Source organism: Tigriopus californicus, chromosome 5 (genome assembly GCF_007210705.1).
Source record: "Tigriopus californicus strain San Diego chromosome 5, Tcal_SD_v2.1, whole genome shotgun sequence".
NCBI classification, from domain to species: domain Eukaryota; kingdom Metazoa; phylum Arthropoda; class Copepoda; order Harpacticoida; family Harpacticidae; genus Tigriopus; species Tigriopus californicus.
In genome coordinates this window covers 11,173,128-11,194,077 of record NC_081444.1, presented here as the reverse complement: position 1 = coordinate 11,194,077, position 20,950 = coordinate 11,173,128, and the positions used below count along the sequence as shown (strand labels likewise).

At 43.5% G+C, this 20,950-nt stretch overlaps 4 protein-coding genes across 5 annotated transcripts; all 4 read right to left on the bottom strand.

Moving 5' to 3' along the window:
• Positions 1 to 718: 718 nt before the first annotated feature.
• Positions 719 to 10,011, bottom strand: LOC131880056 (probable methyltransferase-like protein 25). Its single transcript, XM_059226555.1, has 5 exons — positions 9,406 to 10,011; positions 5,811 to 6,356; positions 2,398 to 2,568; positions 1,084 to 1,233; positions 719 to 830 (listed from the first exon to the last, which is right to left on the bottom strand). The coding sequence occupies exons 1-5, from the start codon at positions 10,009 to 10,011 to the stop codon at positions 720 to 722; spliced, it is 1,584 nt and encodes a 527-aa protein (XP_059082538.1). The 3' UTR covers position 719.
• On the bottom strand, positions 10,000 to 10,468 carry LOC131880058 (cytochrome c oxidase assembly factor 6 homolog). The gene has a single exon (XM_059226557.1). The coding sequence runs from the start codon at positions 10,466 to 10,468 to the stop codon at positions 10,127 to 10,129; it is 342 nt and encodes a 113-aa protein (XP_059082540.1). The 3' UTR covers positions 10,000 to 10,126.
• Positions 10,414 to 12,479, bottom strand: LOC131880057 (uncharacterized). Its single transcript, XM_059226556.1, has 2 exons — positions 12,256 to 12,479; positions 10,414 to 11,488 (listed from the first exon to the last, which is right to left on the bottom strand). The coding sequence occupies exons 1-2, from the start codon at positions 12,259 to 12,261 to the stop codon at positions 10,586 to 10,588; spliced, it is 909 nt and encodes a 302-aa protein (XP_059082539.1). The 5' UTR covers positions 12,262 to 12,479; the 3' UTR covers positions 10,414 to 10,585.
• Positions 12,480 to 17,263: 4,784 nt separating this feature from the next.
• Positions 17,264 to 19,926, bottom strand: LOC131881395 (double-strand break repair protein MRE11-like). 2 transcript variants are annotated; one of them, XM_059228238.1, is made up of 3 exons: positions 19,657 to 19,926; positions 18,473 to 19,273; positions 17,264 to 18,401 (listed from the first exon to the last, which is right to left on the bottom strand). In XM_059228238.1, exons 1-3 carry the CDS (start codon positions 19,819 to 19,821, stop codon positions 17,346 to 17,348), a joined length of 2,022 nt encoding a protein of 673 aa, XP_059084221.1. In that variant the 5' UTR covers positions 19,822 to 19,926; the 3' UTR covers positions 17,264 to 17,345. The 2 variants fall into 2 exon arrangements, with proteins under 2 accessions (XP_059084221.1, XP_059084222.1); XM_059228239.1 differs by having other exon boundaries at positions 18,473 to 19,286; positions 19,657 to 19,791.
• Between the last annotated feature and the right edge of the window lie 1,024 nt (positions 19,927 to 20,950).

Below are 20,950 nucleotides of genomic sequence, written 5' to 3'. Positions count from 1 at the left end.
CATTGCGGGTGCGTGGAACTTGGCGAGATTGCCAATGAGCCCATTAGTAATTGGACCATGATTTTAGCCAAGGGCCCAGAAGAGACAGAACCGCAGGAACTTACCGATGTGAACTTCCAATGTGATACATTCTGTGAAAACAACAAGCACTTTGTTCTTCAAAGTTTCCCTGACGACAAGTTCCTCTGCAAGTGCTACCAAAACCCACTGAAGGTCTTCGATTGTGATGAAGAGGAAGGCGTCAAGTTGGTCCAAGTTCAATGCAGAGACTTGATCATTCCCAAGATGGCTTACCCAAGAAACACCATGGCTAAGATTCGGAGCGGGTTCAAGCCCCGGCAAGGGCATGCTCTCGAAGGTAGCCAACTTGAAACCTTAGCCAAAGTGAATGGCGAGCCGGCATTACCCTCCCACGAGAATCTCTACAATCACCCACAACACCACCACCCAAAAGATGAATCGGTCACGAAAGAGAGCAAAGACGAGGCCCTAGGCCTGGCTGCCATTGTACTTGGCATGGTGTCTTTAGTGTGCCTCACCGTTTTAGGTGTGAAAACCTGGTGTGATCATCAAAGTAATCTGAGGAAATCTCAAAGTCAGGACGTCTTGGACGAGTCCGTGAACAGCAAGTCTGACCCACCCAAACTAAAGGCCTTAACGGCGGGCCCACTGGTTTATGAAAAGCATTAGCCGGACACCACTTCCATTCGGAACTTCATTCAGATCTGTTTTTGTTTATTGCTCTCAGCTTTCTTGGCAATCAGAGCAAAACATCTTGGTGAGATGACCGGATCGAATAACTTCACCAAAGAGGCCTCCGTGACGTCAGGCTGAAAGAAAAACAAGATACGAAACAAAAAAATTATCACCAATATGATGAAAGAACCTACATTATGATTTATCCCTGTCTTCCCCGACGAGATCTTGTTAATTTTTATTTGTCAGAGGATTCAAGAAGTAGCAACAACAACAACACCGAACCACTTGTCGCATTTGTACATACAAGCTAATATCACCCGCTAAAGGGTGGACTAACCAACAAATTTAGGAATACAAAAAAACAACCATGTGAACGTTACGTACCTGCTCGAGGAGGAACACCAAACGATCTAATAATATCAAACCCTCTATCAATGGTGAGAAGAGACTTCGATATTGGTAGAATGCATTTAAGCCATGTCCAAACTTTCTCTGTTCAGCCTCAAATATCTTTTCCATTTCCTCATCTGTCCACTGAAAGAAAGTAAAATATACAACGCATTTATTATTTCCAACTCGATTCATGGTCGATTCTTTTGCTAAGGATGGTATTCAAAACTTGACACACTTCAAGGTTTTGCTTTCAGACTAATAACTTAAATCAGTAGGGAGCCAGGAAATCCACGAACGGCAAATGAAAACATCGCGAATGACTGGTCTTCGTGTTACTTGAGTCAATGGACCATCTTGCGTGTGCACTCACTGAAAATGTAATGCAAAATGCATTCTTTCCAACTATTACTCTAAAAACGGCGTTACCATTATCACTAAAGATAAAGAGTAATTGTCTCTTGATGTGAAAAAGTTTTTTGCAAACTCGATGAACCACCCCTCTCGTCACATCACCTCGAAGTTTCATTCAGCATTCTATGACTATAGCAAATTCATGCTTTAGTTTCATCAATTTTTACTTGATCGAGAAATTTCGCTTATCAACGTTTCTCAGTGAAATCGAAAGTTGTTCGTGGACTAAACATTTAACTAACTTCCAGAGGCGGAATTTCAACGTTATCCTTAAAAGGCACAGCATTTTTTTCAAAGTAATCAAAAATGTGTTACAGATAAAAAAAACATAAGGAGGTTCAAAGTAAGTCTCTTTATAGCCTTTAAAGTGCAACCCTTGATTGAATTGAAATACTATAACTTGTAGACATATTTCATTTATGAACTCGAGCAAATTTCATGAGTTTGAATCTACTGCGTAAGTCGTAGCAGTTGAAAACAATTTCAGATTAAGGAAGTCGAAAAAATTATGCCTCAGTCTGTACTTGCACAACGGTAATTTACAAGTTTGCTTTTTGCCAAACAATTTTCAACCGGTCATTACTTTCATTAATAAAAATAAATACGAGTGCCTTATTCGTAAACAGAAGAAATACATTTGATTCCGGCCTTTGTTTGCGGCCATGACCAAGACCAAATGATCGAACGTGCTCAACGTTTCAGCCTATAGCAATGCCAAGGCCTTCTCTCAAGTAAAACATGATTCCAATAATCTTCAGAGGCCCGTATGAGATTTCTCCATATTGCCAATCTACCATAAAATGTACTCCATCGAAACATTCCAGTTTCAGATTCCAAAAAGCGTCACACGTTTGATTCAGATAAGACCGACTCATGGCCACTATTTTGACTCACCTTAAAGGGTCCCAAAGCCAACTTTTCCCAAGCTGCTCTGGCATAATGAGGAAAAGTCTTTGACTTCTTGGCGATCCGACCCACTTGCTGGTCTTGGAAACCCAAGTTTGGATGACTTTCAAGGAGGAGAGATTGAAGCACGGCTCGCCATAACAACGAAGGCGTGGGTAGCTGCAAATGAAGATGAAGAGCATGAACCTTTAGTAGAAATAATAATAATTCATTTGTTCGAATTCGACACCAAAAGAAAATATGGTGCTTGTGAAACCTCGTGATGGGGGACCATCAAAATATCACTCTTAACCATGACTGTCATCAGAAGACTACAAAAAGGAACGTTTTTGACTGAAATAAAATTCAAGCTGTCAAGCTTCAAATTTCAAAACAATTAAATCAGCCCATCATGTCATGTATTGAATCACCAAAAAGTTAATTATGTACCCGATAAAAGAGTTAGTTCTTTGCTTTGCTTTAACCTCTAAAGACAATTAGAGACCCTTGTTTTTTTGAGGTTTCCAATTCTTACCAGTATCACGTTCAACAATGAAAAGTACCGTGAACAGCCGTCTGTTACTTGTACCTTCCAAATTTGCATTAATATGCTCTGTTTACTACTAACATGTCGGATCATATGAGAAAAAAATTCATCGAAATTTTCCCCGAAGTGAGCATCAATAATGTCTTCCAGGGATTGAAATGTTTATATGCTTGCAAGCAGGATCAATGTTAACACGATTGTGGTGATGGCAACAAAATTCTAAACTCGAGCTTCGATTCAACTTTCAGAAACAAAGACATGATTCAGAGGGCTTTTGTTAGTCAAAGTATTTGATCAGCCAATTGAAAATGTTTTCTTCAATTTCCTTATTGTTTATTACAATGTTAGCTCCTAAAGGTGAAACCTCTATAATAAAAGAAGAAATCGACACTTAAACCGGGTCAAAGAAGCGGAACATTTGATACCATAACTAAATTTGGACGAAGGCAATACAATAATATACCATTGTCATACTTGTAGTCAAAGGAACATGTGCTCCATTAGTTTGGATAAAGTGACGAGATTTTCGCTAGAAAATAAGCCAAATATTACCAAAACAATTTTTTTAGGCACAATCGCCCAAAAAGATGTTTGACGCAAGCGAATAATATCGGGGGAGAAATTACTATTTTTCAAAACAAATCAGATTCGGTCACTACTAACGTTAATGATGAGCAAGATTTGGGGTTTTCTGAAGAAGTTTTACTCCTGACATTTACAAGAACATTGTTCATTTTACGTGGTTTTACGGTGGCTTGGGAATCAGTATGAAGCCACAACGCCTTGGGTTCTGTCTTCAAACACTGTTGATCACAAGACGATCAAGCAACGACAAATAAGAGGAAAAAGAGACCATTTATCGATTTAGTCATAGTTTCTTTGAAAGCTTTCCACTATCGCGATAAAATGTTCAATGAAAAGGTGTTCACAAAAGTTACAAGATATCATCCAAAACATGATCCAATTTGATGTTTACACAAGTGCAAATATTATTCAATTCAACTTGACTTGGTAACGTTCATGCGTAAGGTTTGGCCCAGATACAACGCAATTACTAGCCTCTTACAAAAAGCCATTTCGTACCTTGGACTTGTTGCGGAAGTGTGGATTCAAAATAATGATTTTCCTATTACCGCCATTTCATGGAATACAATAATAATCCCGCGCCTGTCATCTAAGATAGGATTAGACATATCAAAAAGAGACCAACGAAGTTGATTTTGTTTGAACAAATTGCTTTGCTTTGCAACAATATTCAGTAATCTCTTGACACACGGATCTTCAGTTGCATCAAGAGTCTCCTGATTGTTGGAATCTAAAATTAGAATTTCCATGCAGTTCTGGGCATTCAGGCTCTTTTAAGCTATGATTAGGCGGAGACAACGCTCCACTCAACCCAAGTAACGTTGAGAGCTCCCTGGGATTTCCCATTCAGAGATATTCATCATTCCTGACTTCAATTCATCCAGCATGTTCTACTCTGCTGACGAGGAATATTGACTCTCCTCACTCAATTGTCATTGGCATGAAATTTCCTAGCAACTTACACCTAACCAGCTCTACAGCATAGGCAACACTAACACTTGAATGGAAAAAGGGGCCTTCTGATGTCATAGAAAGCAAACAAAGTTGTTCACACTCAAATCCGTATGCTATCAATTCACAAGAATAAGAAAGACACAGATGATGAAAAGGGCAGCAGTATGAGGGAGATAAAATACATACTGTACAGTGATAGATGTGCTCTCACATTTGAAGGCTAGGTTTCCTGCCAATGGCCCATGTGAACTCTCGTCGGTAAAGCAGAGAGTCAAATGTCAAGTTCGTTTGCTCTTTAGTGCTTGCCGGGTTACGTAATCTGCATTTCCAAAGTTTTTGGTTGTTATGGTAAAATTTTTCGAGTCGAGACAAGCGGTGGCCCGCTGAGAGGCCATCCAACAACAGCACGTCTGAGCCAACTATTTAACATGCTTCTTATTACATGCCTGGTGCGATGGAATTGTTGAGGCTCTTGAATGTATCTTCACTCTCCACATGAAGTTTTATCGAAGAAAATGAAGAGGGAGCGTTTAAAATGGCAACAATTTCAACGCGAAATGTACTTTTCAAGGAGGATCATTGAAATTTTTCAACGCATAAGAAGCTCGCGATGGGCAAATGTTTATAGTTGAAATATCAAATGTGGAGAGTCAAAACTAGCACCAAGCCATGATTCACCAAAACCACGCTCCACAGGAAATGAATAAAACTTAACACGTAAGGAAATCCTCCTTGTTGGCTTTGGACAATGAACATGGTCTAAAATTGTGTGTGGGGGGCCATTAATCCTTAGCAGAATATTTTGCTTATTTTATCGAACGAGAGCGATTCAGTGGAATTTCCTGCCGTGAATGACATCAATCGAAAGAGGTATTAAAATCCACCTGGTAGTAAACTTTTATCCAACAGAGTCCTTCTATTTTGCTTTAGGCAAGATATCATGATATCATGGCATTATTGAGTGGCAATGGTGCTTCAATCTCGAACGATGCCATGAAAAGGGAAATCAGTGCCATGATTGTTGACATGGACAATATGAGTAATTCAAAACTTGCCATTTATATGTGAATTATGAACTCGGAACTGAAATGGAATGTGAGGAATGCGGTAGGATTTGAAAAAAACATCCAGCTAAATAGGGACAATGTGCCCATGTCAATGGACACATTGTCGATGTGCAGCCATTCAAGTTGGATCATTTGATAATTATCCTAAACAACACGCCATTTTTGACATTCCATTTTCGGGAGTGGACTCCTTGTCCGATACAGTGGAATCTCTGATGGGAATCTCCCTATTGACACGCGGCGAGGAGCAACATTGGCATCAAACTCACCTCTCGGTGTGAAGCCATTCTATCCATAGGCTGAGCCGCGACCATTCGGGCATTACGACCCAGTTGAAAATTCATCGACCTTAAAGTCGAGGAAAGAGGAAATGTCGCATTCTGATGGCATCCATCGTTTTCCTCGTCTGTGAGGTGCTCGTTCCGATAAAACTCCTCATCCAAATGGTGGTAACAGCAGCCCACGTTGACCAAAAGCGGACAATCCTCTTTGGCCACGAACACTCGTAATGAGTGACTGGCCAATCCTCCGCAAGTGTGAAGTCCGATGAGTCCGAATCGGGAAGTGGATGACTCGCCAAATTTCTCCGCAAACATGTTTGATAGATCCGTGGTTGTGTCAACAAATTGAGTCACGTGTTGCAGACGGCTTGTCTCGGGTTGGGTCAAGGAGGACGAGGGATTCATCTCGTCTGCTTCCAGATTGTCGGATTCAGCCTTCTTGAGGAGATGCTTCTTCCAGCGCTTACTTCGCATGGGTGGAGCTTCACCTTCTGAGCGGATTTTGGCTCGACGTAGAAGGGCATCCCATTTCCGCTGTTACGACGAGAAGAGAAGAAAAAATGAGGACCACATGACAATTGTCTTTTTTTTTTTGACGCTCGAATTTGGTGTCATGACGATGATCTCGAGTAATTAAAAATAAAAGACGGGAGGGAAAATATCATATTTGAATGGGATGAGAATAAAGAACATCGAACAGAGATCGTATAGAGCTAACCATTTGGAAACGGAAACCTCTTGACCTAACAAGAGTAAACGCATCAATAGAACAATAGTTGATCGTAGATAGTTGCAATCAATACATAGATATTCCGAACTGTAAGTTAATTAGCTTTGGCATTGGCAATACATACTTTCTATCGGAAGTATGTGGAGCACTAGTGGCTGGGTTAAAATTGTCTCTGCTTCTAAACATCTCTCTGTTCAAACTTAGTCGAGTGACAATGAGAAACGGATTCCAGGGAAGATAGGGGAAGATAGCAACTGAAGGTGCCAAAGCATTACCAACCAAAAATAGACTCACGAGATAAACATCCTTACGCAACCAACATTGAATTTGAACGTGCGATACTCGAAACGTAGCTATGGAAAGTGTTTCCAATAAGACTTTATTCAGAGAAACCTACCAATAAAATCTCATCAAGCCTCATTCAAGTGAACTGCCGAGTCACAAAAACAAAGTGCAGAGAGTCTCTACCTCTTTCTCTGAATATGCAGTGTGCCTCATGAGAAACAAAAATAGAGAAAAAATAGAACATCAAATCGTTATGTAACCGTGTCAAAAGTGTTGTGACATCTAAAAGTGAATGCGTAATCTTTCAGCATTGTAATCAAATTGAAATAAATAAGAACCACTGGAACTGATTTCAAATATTTCTGTCTTTTCCTAAATTTTTGGGCGAAACTGGTAAAGTTTCAAAACAAGGCCTTCTTCACTTTTGTGAAAAATTGGAATGGGTTCCAAACGTTGGACAACTTCTAGCAAATGTCCCATTGTTTCTCTGATGACATGATTCCCTACACCCTTCGACCGAAGTTTCGACTTCAAAGCCAGATGGGGGAGTAGATAAAAAAAAAAAACGTTTTTCATTCGTTTCCTAACATTTACTCCTGGAAACCACCCTTCAAGGTGAAACATCGTCTGACTAACGTTCAATAGCATTAAAAAAACTCTCCCCTTGGCGATCAAAGATTTCTTGGTCCTTTGCTGAGTTAGTCATATCATTCGAATGCCCCTCAAGTACTTTTTCAGTTTTCATATCAAAATCACTTGGACATGTTTCCACGGTGCATACGAGAAAGGTCAGTCTCGAAAATTGACGTACCGTTAGATATCTTTCGGGCCAACAGACTCAATAATTGAGGAATGTGGCGCAATTTTGTGGTCCAACTCAACCACTGACGGACCATATTAACTTGACCATATTCCTGTCATTCGTCTGACGAGCTCCCGCATTTGCACGAATAAGCAAGAGATGCATCGGAGACAAGGCGATTACACAAAGAATATAGTCCAAGTCCTTTTGAGTTTTTGAAAGGCAAATATGCTCAAGAGAGACTATTTGCTTCCGTCAATACAGAATTGAACTAAACCCTCGAATGATTTGAGTTCGACATTTGAGACAGAGAGAATGAGATAGATTTTGCCGAATTCACCCAGGCCAAGAACATCCGATCCAGTAGTAAATCTGTTTCATCATTTTTTTTCCCCTTGATCACTTAGTGTTCAAGCACTTCCTCAAACTCATTTGAAGAGACAAAAACTCCATCCATCCCCTTAAAAGAGAACCTACGCCCCTCAACCACAGAAAAACCTGAAATACTAGATGTCAATTTCAGGCGAAGACAAGGTGATACCCCGCTAATCATTCCTGCCAAGATATTGCAAACTACCGTTCCTAAAAGAGTCGGGGGATTCGACAAAGCATCTCCTTTAACGTTGTATGCCTCAACTGAATCTAAATTTGGTTCGGTACAGCATGAAAGGTCAGTCTTTAAGTGGCCGTTTCGACCTCCAAGTCTCTTTTCCGCCGCATCATTCGAGTCGTCATCAAAGGGGTGAGGGAAATAAAACTTCATGCATTTCCAGGGAAGTCCAGAAAATCGCATTATGACCGATTGACATTACAATACGCAACCCTTGAATTTCCACAGATGAGCTCACATCGAGCACATAATTGTAATGCTCTTTTGAACAGTATTGAATCACCATTTCCCGATCAGGAAAATGATTGAAAAAGGCTCGATATCTACTCGTCACGATGAGGCTTTCTTGCGATTGATGCACAATGATCACAAAAAAGTTCGAAAATTCACTGAGACAAGAGTACGTTGAACATATCAAATGATGACTGGTTATGGCGGTGGTTGACATTTGAAAGAAAACCACGATAGATCTATTGCTCTATTGCATGGCACATTGAACCCTTGTTTCCGAATGAAAATGTTTCCTGTCCATGGCATTTGCCACTCGGAGAGCAGTTCTACTTTCCCGAGAGTAATGATTGGTTTTGATCTTCTCTCAATGTGTGTCTTAGAAAGTAATGAGAATTCGCCATTCCAGCCTTTTTGAAATACCTTTTTATTATTCGAATAGAACCTCCAGTGGGTCGGAGGATATGATATTCTTCACCACACTCAGCAACTGAACTTGGCTAATAGTTCAAACTTACTCATGCAATCAAAATAACATGAGTTGCATTTTCAGTTTCATCTGGATCTTTTTTTATTCTAAACTGTGAATTTTTGAGTAAGGCATTTAAAGATAGAAGGAATATGTCTCCCATCTTAAAACACCTTGGTGAGATGCAATGCATTTGGGGTCCAAAGTTTGATTTCTTTCAATATTGAGATAATTAAAAAGTTGCACATATAAAAATCGGTTTCCTTTTTCTATCTGCAACTTTTTAATTATCTCAATATTGAACGAAATCAAACTTTGGACCCCAAATGCGTTGCATCTCACCAAGGTGTTTTAAGATGGGAGACATATTCCTTCTATCTTTAAATGCCTTACTCAAGAAAAAGGAAACCGATTTTTATAAGTGTATAAAATTAATCCAACTTTTAATGACAGTCTTACCTCGAGGTTTCGATCCCGCTTTTCGGCACCAGAAGTGTTCCCAGCCTTGGCGTCAATAGCCAGGATTTGGAATTCATAAAACGCAGCTAATATGCTACTAAGATAGCCTTTGCCACTCCCGATATCGGCCAGGCATTGGAGATCGAGATTCTGCGCGAGTTGACCAATCACTTGGCTGAGTCGGAGCACCTCGTGCATCTTCTTGTCGCCCATGATTCGGTCGAAATGCTCGAAAAGTGACACATTGTCGACCAAGCCTAGCGATCGCATATAGGTCTCGCCTTCTGCGATGACACCCAAGGATTCAAGTGTGTGAGCTTGGATATCGGCAATGAATTTGGGCAACTTATCATGGGCACTACAATCTCCACCTTCTTCACGGGTCGGTTTCTGAACGAAATCGGCGGGCAAATTTTTCAAGTCATTCTCACTTAGTGCGGCTAATTCCCGGCGGTCGCTTTCACACAAAACAGTTGCGAACACATCCCGGGTAATGAAGTCCACCATACACACATTGATCACATCCCAATGGGCTTGGAGAAATTTGGCCAATTGGTCAAGCTTACTTTGATATCGCTCTAAATTCGAATGCTCCACGGTGGTCATGATAATATTGATAGAAATGGCGAAAATAGTAGTAATAATAATAATGATAGTAGTAACTGATAATATCACTAATGATCTGGAGTCTATGGATGTCGGTCGAGTAGAGCATTGATCACTACGTGGTGGCTTTCTGATCCACCTCTTCAAAGCCTTTCGAATAGAGGTTCTCCTTGAATTTCTCGTACTCGAATTTGCGGTCGAAATGAGCCACCCAGGTTTTGGGACAGGCCTGCTCAAAGGCCTCTCGACTTTTTACACATTGGGAGGCATCTTCGCGGCTGGACTTCATACAAGCCCAAAACGCATCGCGGTGATCCCAACAAAGCTTGCGCTCGGCCTTTTTCATGAACTTCTCGCCTTTGGCCTCGGCCTTGTCCATTTCCAATTTCATGCTGGGCTGTCCTGAAACGAAAGAGGCTCGGCATTGGTATGAAAATGGAAAAATCCCCATAGACATTGAATGATAAAAGTTATATTAACAGTATTAATAACACATGCACACTGAATAGCTGGGTTGAATGAATCTATCTATCTATCTCTATATATAGCTTCCGTGGACGGGTAGGCTCAGGGTTTAGTCGGATTTGACCGGCGGTAGGCGGCTCTCCTCGGGCAAAAAGCTCTCGAACACCCCAATCAGATTCTTCAACCCGGACACAAAGTTCTCATCGGGTTGTCCTTCGGAGGGAAACACGTGGGCGAAATCGATCAGTTTCAGGTTCACGCCTCGGGCTAAGCGAGCTCGATCTTGATCCACGAGATACTGCCGCACCACTTCCGCATCGTAGGCGAACAAGATCGAACTGGCGTAGATCAGGTACTTGCGTTGACGCTCAAACACGGCTAGAAGAGCCTTCATTTGGCTCACGACCACCTCGACTAAGGCCGGGACGAGGCCCGTGTTGTCCACGTCGAAATACACTTTGGGAATGGTCTGCACATCCTCAGTTTTGAGACTGGTGCCAAACGTGCGATCGTACTTGATGGATTCACCTTGGGCGTGCCCGTCCTTGATGCGATGAATAATGATGCCCAGGACGCTGAAACCCAGGGGCGCCTTCGTGCCTGGGTACTTCCGGTCTTCATGATCGCGTTTGGCCACCGGCGCATCCGGACCCCAAGTCTGTCGACCGATCTTGATATCCATGATGTTGGGCGAGCTCAAGCCTTCCAAGACATCATCCAGGACGAGGAACTGCTCGCCACTGGTCAACCCATCGACTTGACCGATGTTTTCCGTGCCGTGGAAACGAGGAATCCAGGCCCGAATGGCCACATCGTCGGGTTCGTCCGAAGCCTGAACCCCGCGATAAAACGCCACTTCACGGGTCCCTTTGGGCGGCTTTTGGAACGGCTTAAGGAGCTTGCCGTCTTTGTGCTTGAGGAAGGCGTGCTGGCCGTCGGCTTGGGCCGAGCCGTGACCCGCGATCTGGGCTTCGAACGGCATCAAGACGGCCTTCAATTCTTCCACCGATACCTGGGAACGAAACAAGACTCGCAGATCAGTGCCAGGGGCCGTAGGCGATGAAGCGGGAGCGGACGAAGCAGCGGGCGAGGTCAGCACGCCGGAAGGGCGCGGATCAGACATCAAGACCGGCGTGCTGGACGGTCAGGCCCTTTACGCCACTCGGTCTATGGTTGAATTCTTCCACCGATACCTGGGAACGAAACAAGACTCGCAGATCAGTGGCAGGGGCCGTAGACGATGAAGCGGGAGCGGACGAAGCAGCGGGCGAGGTCAGCACGCCGGAAGGGCGCGGATCAGACATCAAGACCGGCGTTCTGGACGGTCAGGCCCTTTCCGCCACTCGGTCTATGGTTTAATTCAGCTAGAGATGAGTGATCGCGGATCAGGCAGGAAGATGCCCCCCGGAAGGAAAGACAGAAANCGTGACCCGCGATCTGGGCTTCGAACGGCATCAAGACGGCCTTCAATTCTTCCACCGATACCTGGGAACGAAACAAGACTCGCAGATCAGTGCCAGGGGCCGTAGGCGATGAAGCGGGAGCGGACGAAGCAGCGGGCGAGGTCAGCACGCCGGACTAACCGATGGAATAAGCCTCTTAATCAATCAATCAATCAATGAGGCAATTGGGGAAAGGGGGGGAAGTTCTCTCAACTATTTCCTCCTCCGCTCACACCATTCAGGCCTGGTCGCCACTGACTGAATTATTCATCTGGCCATCCACAATCCTCCTGCTCAACTGATAAGGAAGGCCCTCCCTGACTGGACGAGTCCCTACCTCCATGCTGGCAAAGAGCCCAAGGGCATCATGGAGAACATGGAGCCGCCCAACATCTCAAATGCTGCATGACCGGGACTAGCTGGATTAGGCGTAGCGCATCATCCTTCAAGCGCCACCAATCGGCTCATCAGGATACATGATGACAATGCTGGAATCAAACTTGATTCACAGACTGGATGGATGATGGACTGATACGGCGTACAAAGTGGCAGCGTGTATGTGCGGTGTGTAGTACCCAGAACACTGAGAGGCAGATATGCTGATTATTGTTGTATCTTGTCAGACATTTTCATCCGGCGATTCTAATCGCAGGTTGCGTGAATGTAGCGGAGCTACGGAGTCTCTCTGTATTTGGACGGTGGCGCACCTTTATCCGCCTCCCAACTAGTGATGGGATCAAATCAAACTTCAAATTCAATGTGGTCAGAACACATAGAAAATGAGAGCACCTGCCTGTTCCATCGTAACGAAAAATAGTAAGTTTGAGCAAAAAGCGACCTTGGTTTGCCAGAAGAAAGATCAGGGTTACTTTTTGAGGCAAACTGACTGATTTTAGCCATTCGACCAGTCAGGTCTTGGGCCATTAAATATATAAATTGGTAGCCATAATCGCCACCTATGGTGAAAATTTATTTGCTCCCCATCAGTACTCCCAACTACTGACCCAGTGAGTAATCCTATAATTTGTAAAGTAAAAACAGTTGCTTGAATTATATCCTGGCTAGAAAATTGCTTAAAATGTACTCCAACAGCAAGAAGTTTTTTAAAAGGTGATGTTCTACCGGTTCTACCTATTGGAAATACCTTTTTGAGCTATGTCATGAAATTTAAGGGTGTCAAAATTTCATCCAACAAAGTGGATAGTAATTGTCTCAAAAACTAGTACAGAGATACAAAATCACAGAAGAAGACAAAAAAATGGATTCAAAAGCATCACAGAAACTCTTGCTTCAGATTGTTCCTTAGGCATTGTATTGCTCTTAATTTCATGCCTAAATAGGCTTCAGTTTTAAAAGTGTCAGTCACCCTTTCCAACCATCAAAATGAATACAAGCAGAGCGATCAAGATCAATGACATAAGAAATAAAAGGTTGCCTGAAAAGAACGGTCTTTGTTCCGCAAAGTTTTTTCCCATTTCCTTATCGAAGTGAGGGGTTCTTGTTGTATCAAAGGTGACCACAATAAAGTCAATGAAACCATATCAGTAGAAATTTAAGAGCAATTGGACATTTGCTTCCCCATTCCTTCAACTTGCTCCTTCAAACAAGTTTGCAAGCTTCCCTCAACAATTTCTATGAACTTAATGATGTGATAGAGCAAAACAGAAAAGAATGTCTTAGAGTTACGAAGTTCTTCATTGCCCTGAAAATAAGGCTTGCTGTCAGAAATGTGGAATACTCTTTTCAGAAGTAAAAAATCAAAAACAGCCCCATTGTCCTTGTTTGTCTTTTATTAAGTTTACAAAGAATCAAAACTTACCTTTGGAATGCAATTAATTACTTCTCTTTGCCTTAGTCTCTACAAAATAATGAAGAGTAAGCATAAGAAGTTAGCTGCCTAAGCCTTGGTGGTTTGGCAACATGGAACTTATTTGAATATGGATCAAATTTTTGCCATCAAGCAAATACCCCGAAACTTCAATCAAATAAGCAAACAAACAAAGAATAGGTCAATTTGAGCACATCAGTACTCCCAGCCCACTTCCATCCACTTCTGTATATCTGATGCAAAACTAAACTTTCTTGGACAAGACTTACACTCAAAACACAAATTCAAAATCGCTAAAAAATAATCTGCTTTAATCAAAAGGTTAGCAGCCATTTTTCAACACAAAAGAGGACATCATATCAGAGCCAGGGCCCCAATCCCCACAGTCTAATCAGAGCCAAGGACCCCCCAGGACATTGGCTGATCTTTCTTCTCAAACCACCTGTAGTTCATGGGTCCAGGTTAGAGCCCTTTGGAGGGACACTGCTACCAAGACAGTTGAGGCAAATTGAAGCCATCCTCTCTTCTTTTTTGGGATACAGTTGGCTTCCTCAAATATATATTTGCAGGTGTTACAAACACCTTGATCCTGTAGCAGGACAAGTTTTGGCCAAATATCCAACTCAACACTAAATTCAAGGGTTAGCCAGACCTGCCATCTCTAAATTGTGGGTGGATCAAGTATCATAAGATCTTTGAGAAGAAAAAGAATATATCAATTCTTTCTATTTTAAAATGCTTGGGATTTCATTACCAGTAGCAGAAAAAAATCTGCAAAAAGCCTGCAAGGGTTGTTAGCCTAGGAAGGCAGAGTTTAATAACCATAATTGGGCAGAACAAGTTTTGTTTTCTCTGCAACCCAAAGGTGTCAGCCCAAGGAGCATCATGAAAATTGCAAGAAGCAATATTGGATTTGGGTATTTTGTTAATTAACATGATGATTTATTGAGCAACTTTTCCTTTTTTGAGACCATCTCTCAACCCTGAAAACATGCCTGACCACCACATTTAGTTTTTGTACCATATGACATTCTGGAGCAATCAGCTCAGGATCCATGTCCACCATTGGACCAGAACAGGATTGTATATCTTTAACAATAAATACATCAAGCAATGCCAATACAAGAGTGCAAATTCCAGTTTCCATATGCTCAACTTGTAACAAGCGAAAGATCAAACCCGAAAATCTAGGAGCAGAGGGTCAAAGTTTGGAGCCTTCCAATGAAGCCCCGGTCAGAGTTTCACCCGACCAAGACTTTGGTCGCATCCCCAAAAGCTTGCCCAGTAACATTGAGAGACGAAACATGTTAATGAATATCATTCTCAGACCCGGTGGTGGCGACAAGTCCAAGGCCCTTCCTCGTCCACGGGTTGATGTTCGATCTGAAGGCCCCAATGTGATCATTGTCAGGATGACTTTTCTTGTAAGTCTCATACAGACTGTGTATGACCAGATAAGCTGTATTTTTTTGTAGTTGCTTGCTTGAGGAAAATGAATTTCCCTGCAAATTGAATGAGGACAGAATGATATTTGGGAGTCAACCTCATTTGCCTCAAATGAAGTCTCAAAAAAGGGAAAGGAGGTCCACTAAAAGATACTGCATACATCTAGCGTATAGTATGATTAGCACCACCATATTGACCCTAGATTCCTTTGAGATTTGCCTCTCTTAAATATTTTCCCAAATCCTAATAAACTTGTTATTCACCAGCTCCAAACTAGCGACTCGAATAGCGAAACCTCTCATCAAACCCCTGGAAAAAATAGCTTGAAATTGATGCTGACTTCTACTTATCTAAATGCGGCTGTCATGGAGGAGCAGGGTGACGGGTTACCGTTGGCGGCCGGGGAGGATTGTCAGACTTCCTTCCTGATGAGAGCTCAAACTATAGATAGCTATTGGTTCTGTTTCAAGCACATAACATACCGTTACATGTTGTGTGGAAAGGTATATTTTAACATGTCTCCGAAGTCTTTCTCATGGGAAGTTCTAAATTTTCAAATCTCTAATCTAACCTGATCATAACTCCAGTCGTATCAATTTCAAATCAAAGACCAATCATTTCAAAGGAAAGGATGGGAGTAAGCATAGCTTGATGGAATAATCAGGGCCTGAGTAACTCCGTTACAAATAACGGCGTTACTTTTTGAGCAATGCTACCAGTAACTCGTTTTTCCTATCAAATATCAATGGATGAAAAAATGTGTCATGTACATGTGCACGTCGTGCTGTAACATTTTAGATTTATGGTGCTTCCCATTCATTCATTTAAGATAGGCATCTTTCATTGATAATATGGCAGTTCTCCAAAGTCATTGTATCCTGTTGTTCTAAAAGAATCATCTAAAAATCGATTTACAATTTGGTGACAAATAGCCCTGGAGTATTCTTCTCTCTAGATGATTATTCAATTTACAAAATTATTTGTCATTTAAAGATGAACAGTTTAGTCAAAGCATTTTATTCCTAAATTCGTTGGCTATAGTTGTCATAATTTGGCAAGGCAAAAAATATGGAATACAAAACAAACATCTTGTGCCAACATCTGGTCATTAGTAAATGGCGTGGAGACACATCCTTCATGGCAGGAACAGATGGCGCACTTACATAAAATCCCAGATAGTTGCATGGCCCATGAATCATTCAGGTTTGAAGAGAAACCACAATTTCCGAGGATGATTAACCTTGAAGATTAAGAGTAGCCTAGATTTTTTCCCATCAGATGCCACAAGGAGTAGAGTTAGCAAACAGGCTCCTTGTTTATGCATAAATAATAACATATTATGCTTAGAAAAATAACCAGAAGCCTTAAGAAAGGTCCAACATATTCAAGTCATGAACTAAGTTCGCTATTTCTGAGGGCCATCAAGGTATTTCATCTGGTGCTTGGGGCCAAGCGTGCTCAATGCTCACATCGGTGGGGAAGTTAATGGCTAGGACTTTGGCCACAAGCTTATTGTTAATAGAGGACTTCAACCAAGGCCCAAAGGCTAAACAGGTTGGGATTACCGCGCTGGGGAACAGAGGAGGGTCGTGTTTGACCTGTTCCTGGCTTACAATTTGAGAAATGGAGTGATTGAGATCAATATTTCGGATCGAATGGGCCTCTCTAAAGAGAGGCCCGGTGTCAGTCAATGACATTCGCACGCGCAGTGAAAGTAGCCAGCACTTGAATTCAGACCGTGGTTATTCCAGATCCCGACAACATTTTCTTCTCAATTCGTGTGGTCAAGCTGCGGATTTTTTTGCCGTCGGACTTTCAGTCCTTGAGAACCTTCAGACTCGTTTGACCTCTCCCCCTTTATCTTCTGGCTGTTTTTTCTTAGAGCGCGTTTCTCGAGTTTCCCTTTTTACATTCTCCCTCGCAACCTTCATCCCAACCAATTATCTATACACATGAAATTTGATGATTAGGGTGGTCCCTACAATGAAATACAATAATAGAGTCACTTGCTGACAACGCTAACGTGGATCATTTCGGAAGTAAGAGTAATTATTGGGTAAAGTCTCGTAAGTAACGTGATGTCCCCTGGAAAAGACGACGTGTCAATTTTATTGTGCGGATCTTAAAACCATTTACTAATCGTAGCACATGTGTCAGTCTGAATCGGATTCGTATACCACCGATTTCTTGGTCCGAGAGGATGATGAAGCAGAGGTGTTCTGACTAAAAAAGCTTGCGATGCTCGTATTTTTAGAACTACGGGCCGAGGTTTTGGTCGCGGTTCGGTTGGCCGCCGGCGTCCCCCGAGAGCCCCGGGCTCGAGTAGCGCGTCCTCGCCCTCGTTGTCCCCGTCCTCGGCCTCTGTTAGACCCGTTGGACGTTTCTTCATCTGAGGCAAATCCGCCAAGCACCCCCCGACCGTCTTCCTCTTCCTCCTCCACATCGGAATCGAGCATGGCGCCCGCCGACTTGACACTGGGACCGCGTTTCCGTGCTGTGACCCGCTTCTCCTCCAGATACCGCCGAGTCTCTTCTTCTGTTTGGATGGGTTTGCGTTTGACCCCTAGCAGCCGGCTCAAAGCCTCATCCACCACTTGGTCGGTGGGGTCCTCGGCCTCGTCCCCCATTTTGAGTAGCGATTCCACGGCCTTATCTATATTCATGGTAACGAGTTCCTCGATGCCACTTTTATAATCCTTGTCCACGTGATAGGTTACGCCCTCGGCCATGCCTTTGATACTTAAGAGTTTTAACTGAGCCTTGTCATCCTGCGTGGTTTGAAAATACTTCGTCACATGCTCTTCAATGGAGCTACCCGTTCTCTGTATAATGGACGCTAACGACTCGCGGTCCATGGCCACGTCCGTACCATTGGGGTCCGATTTCAACCGCCGTGTCTTGAACAGAATCAACTTCTCAGGTTGAGCTACTCGTTTACTGTAATAGCCGCCGAATCGCACGGCATTGATCACGAACTTGGGATCGGTGTATTCAACCTTGAGTTGGATCCGCGGCACTCGGGGCTGATCGGGATGACCGGTGACGAGTGAGTCCAGTTGGGTTTCCAATATCTCTTCCACCGTTTGTCGCAAGAACTTTTCAACCTCGTTGTGGATATACTTTTCGGGCTCGTTGCCGCGAATGTGCTCGAGCTCTTTTTCAATGTCCAAGGTCTTGATGATCATCGGACGGATGGTTTTCAATGGCAACTAGAATAAAAATGGCTGGCATCGAAATAGTTCGAGCATCAGGCCAGAATTGGCAGAGGGTTCAAAGTTACCGGGGTGATGGCAAATCCTTCGGAGCTGATCTTGAGTAGACCCACATGTTTGGGTTTGGCTTCCCCGTGAATGAGTGACGTGGCTACCGAGGAACCCGGTTGACACACCATCACCGACTGACCCTCCCGAACCGCGTGTTCTTCGGGAATAATGCGACACTCGTGTTCGTGGCCCCAAATGACGAGATCCAAATGAGCGGGTAGACATTCAATGGGCAGATTCGACTTGGGGTTGTATTCGGCCCGATTTTGGTGGACTACGAACACGTTCACCCAATCCTCAGTGTCTTCGGCGGGTCGAGGAAACGTGACGAGATCATGGCGGAATAAGCGATGAGCCCGATCATTCGAGATGGCGGACATGCCGTACAAGGCCAATTTGGCCGTACCTTTCTTGAAAAGTAAGGGCGAGATCTCGACGGGCTTGTCGCCGGAGGTGGCGGGCGGTCGGGTCGGATCAGGGTTATCAATGCGGCCAAAATAGTTGACCAAGCCCGCGGTGTGGAGTAGATCCATGGCCGAATACTCGCCCATGCCCACGGGATCGTCATGATTGCCGTGAATACTAAACACGGGCAGGGCGATATTGAGGTTGGGGTTCATGAAGTTGACCTCCTGGACGAGCGGGGCGTGTCGATGGGTGCGGGTGCCGAAATTGACCTCGGGATCGGAGACAAATTCGAGGGCGATGGGCGCATCACCCATCACGAACTCGCGGAAGATCTCGACGGTCTTCATTTCGGTGAAGCGCGATGGGCGATTCTTGTCGTACAGATCTCCACCCAAGAGCACGAAATCCACCTGCAAACCAAGCCTAAATCAACATTAAAGCCATCCAGGTTTCATTCAGGTTACATTTGGAAGGAACGACCGACGTGTCGATCATTCCAGTCAGATTATAACTGAATAACTGTTTATGGTTATTGATCATTCAAAATGGATCGTCATTTACTTAATGGGCTCAACGGTGAACTCTCATTTCAGTTCCCATGGAGGGTTGGTTCCTAGATTCGTTCATCCATGGCTGGCTGGCTGGCTGGTTGGATGAATCCGGTTGATAAAGTACGGGAGTGGCTTATGGCCACGATCAAACCCAGGGCAGAACATTTGAGTGATCGGCGGTACCGACGGGCAGCAATCCCTCCCTCCCTTCCTTCATTTCATTGCTTTCAAATTGGTCGCACCTGTTGGTCTTTGGCCATTTGCATGATTTCTCGGAGCGTGATAAGGGCATCTTGGCCCCATTTCTGTCGCTCATCGTAGCCCACGTGGTTATCGGTGGCCACCAAGATCCGCAGCACGTTGGCCGGATCCGCATCCGGGGCCGTCAACGAGGAGGCCGGACTCATACCGTCAGTTATCCAGCACTCCAATCCTTCACAGGCTTCCCTTGGGCTTACCCGGCTCAACCGGCTCTCAGGCTAGATTTGTTAGCCCGCTGTTTGGTTCAGTGCTGCCGGAGCCTAGGCCTGGAACATGCCAGATCACGACCAGAGTAGGCCAGAACGGTGAAGCTTGAAATGCCATAAATGGTTGACTTTCTAAAGCAGCATTTTGCCAATTTTGGCCATCCTTTTTACTTACTATTTCAGAATTCCTAGGTTCCAGGGGAAAAATGTGACGATCAATGGGCAGTCTGATAATTTGTACATTCACGCAAAAATATTTTGTCAAAATCCCATCGGGGAGGAGAATCGAATCGGGGATCTCTCTCATGGTAGGACACTGTGCTAACCACTATACCACGTCTACTCCCTTTAAGTTGGATGTTGATCAAAACTACAAGACCTTCATTGCAGGAAAGTGAATTGCCTAAGTCTTTCTGGACGAAACTCCTCAGCTCACTAGTGTACTTAAAGAAGAGATAGCCAAAGGAGGCCTTATTAAGAAAAATGTGGTTTGAAACCATTATGAGGCAAAAGCCGTCAGTGAGATTTCTACGACGGGTAGGATGTTTGGGCCATGATCACGTTCCAAAGGAAAATCAGAAGAAGCTGGACTCAAATGACGCCAAAATGATCCTTATTGAATATGGAACAACCTTAAAAGGGACCCTGCCACCAACTAAGTTGTTTTCAGTAGAAATGTGGTCTTCAATGAGGAAGTGACTGATGGTTGAAAAAAGCCAATCGCCAAACTCGGTAAGCAGATTGACACGCTAGTCTTTGACCAGGAGGCAAGCGGAAACAAAAACGCAGAGAAATTGAGACAAGACCAATTTAGAGGAAGATGATGAGTTATTCAAGAGGTATTGGAGACAGATTGGAGGTCAGATGTCAGATCTCAACAAAAATAGACAATCTCGTCAATGTTACAGAGATTGGGTGACTCAAACTTTTGTGCCAGAAAGAGATCCACAGATTATTGAAGAAGCGCTCCGAGGACTGCAAGCTACTTTGTGGAAAAAAGTAATGGTGGAAGAGATGAGATCCCTAAAAGAAAGCGACGTTTGGGATCTAACTGACTAGCCTTTTTGAA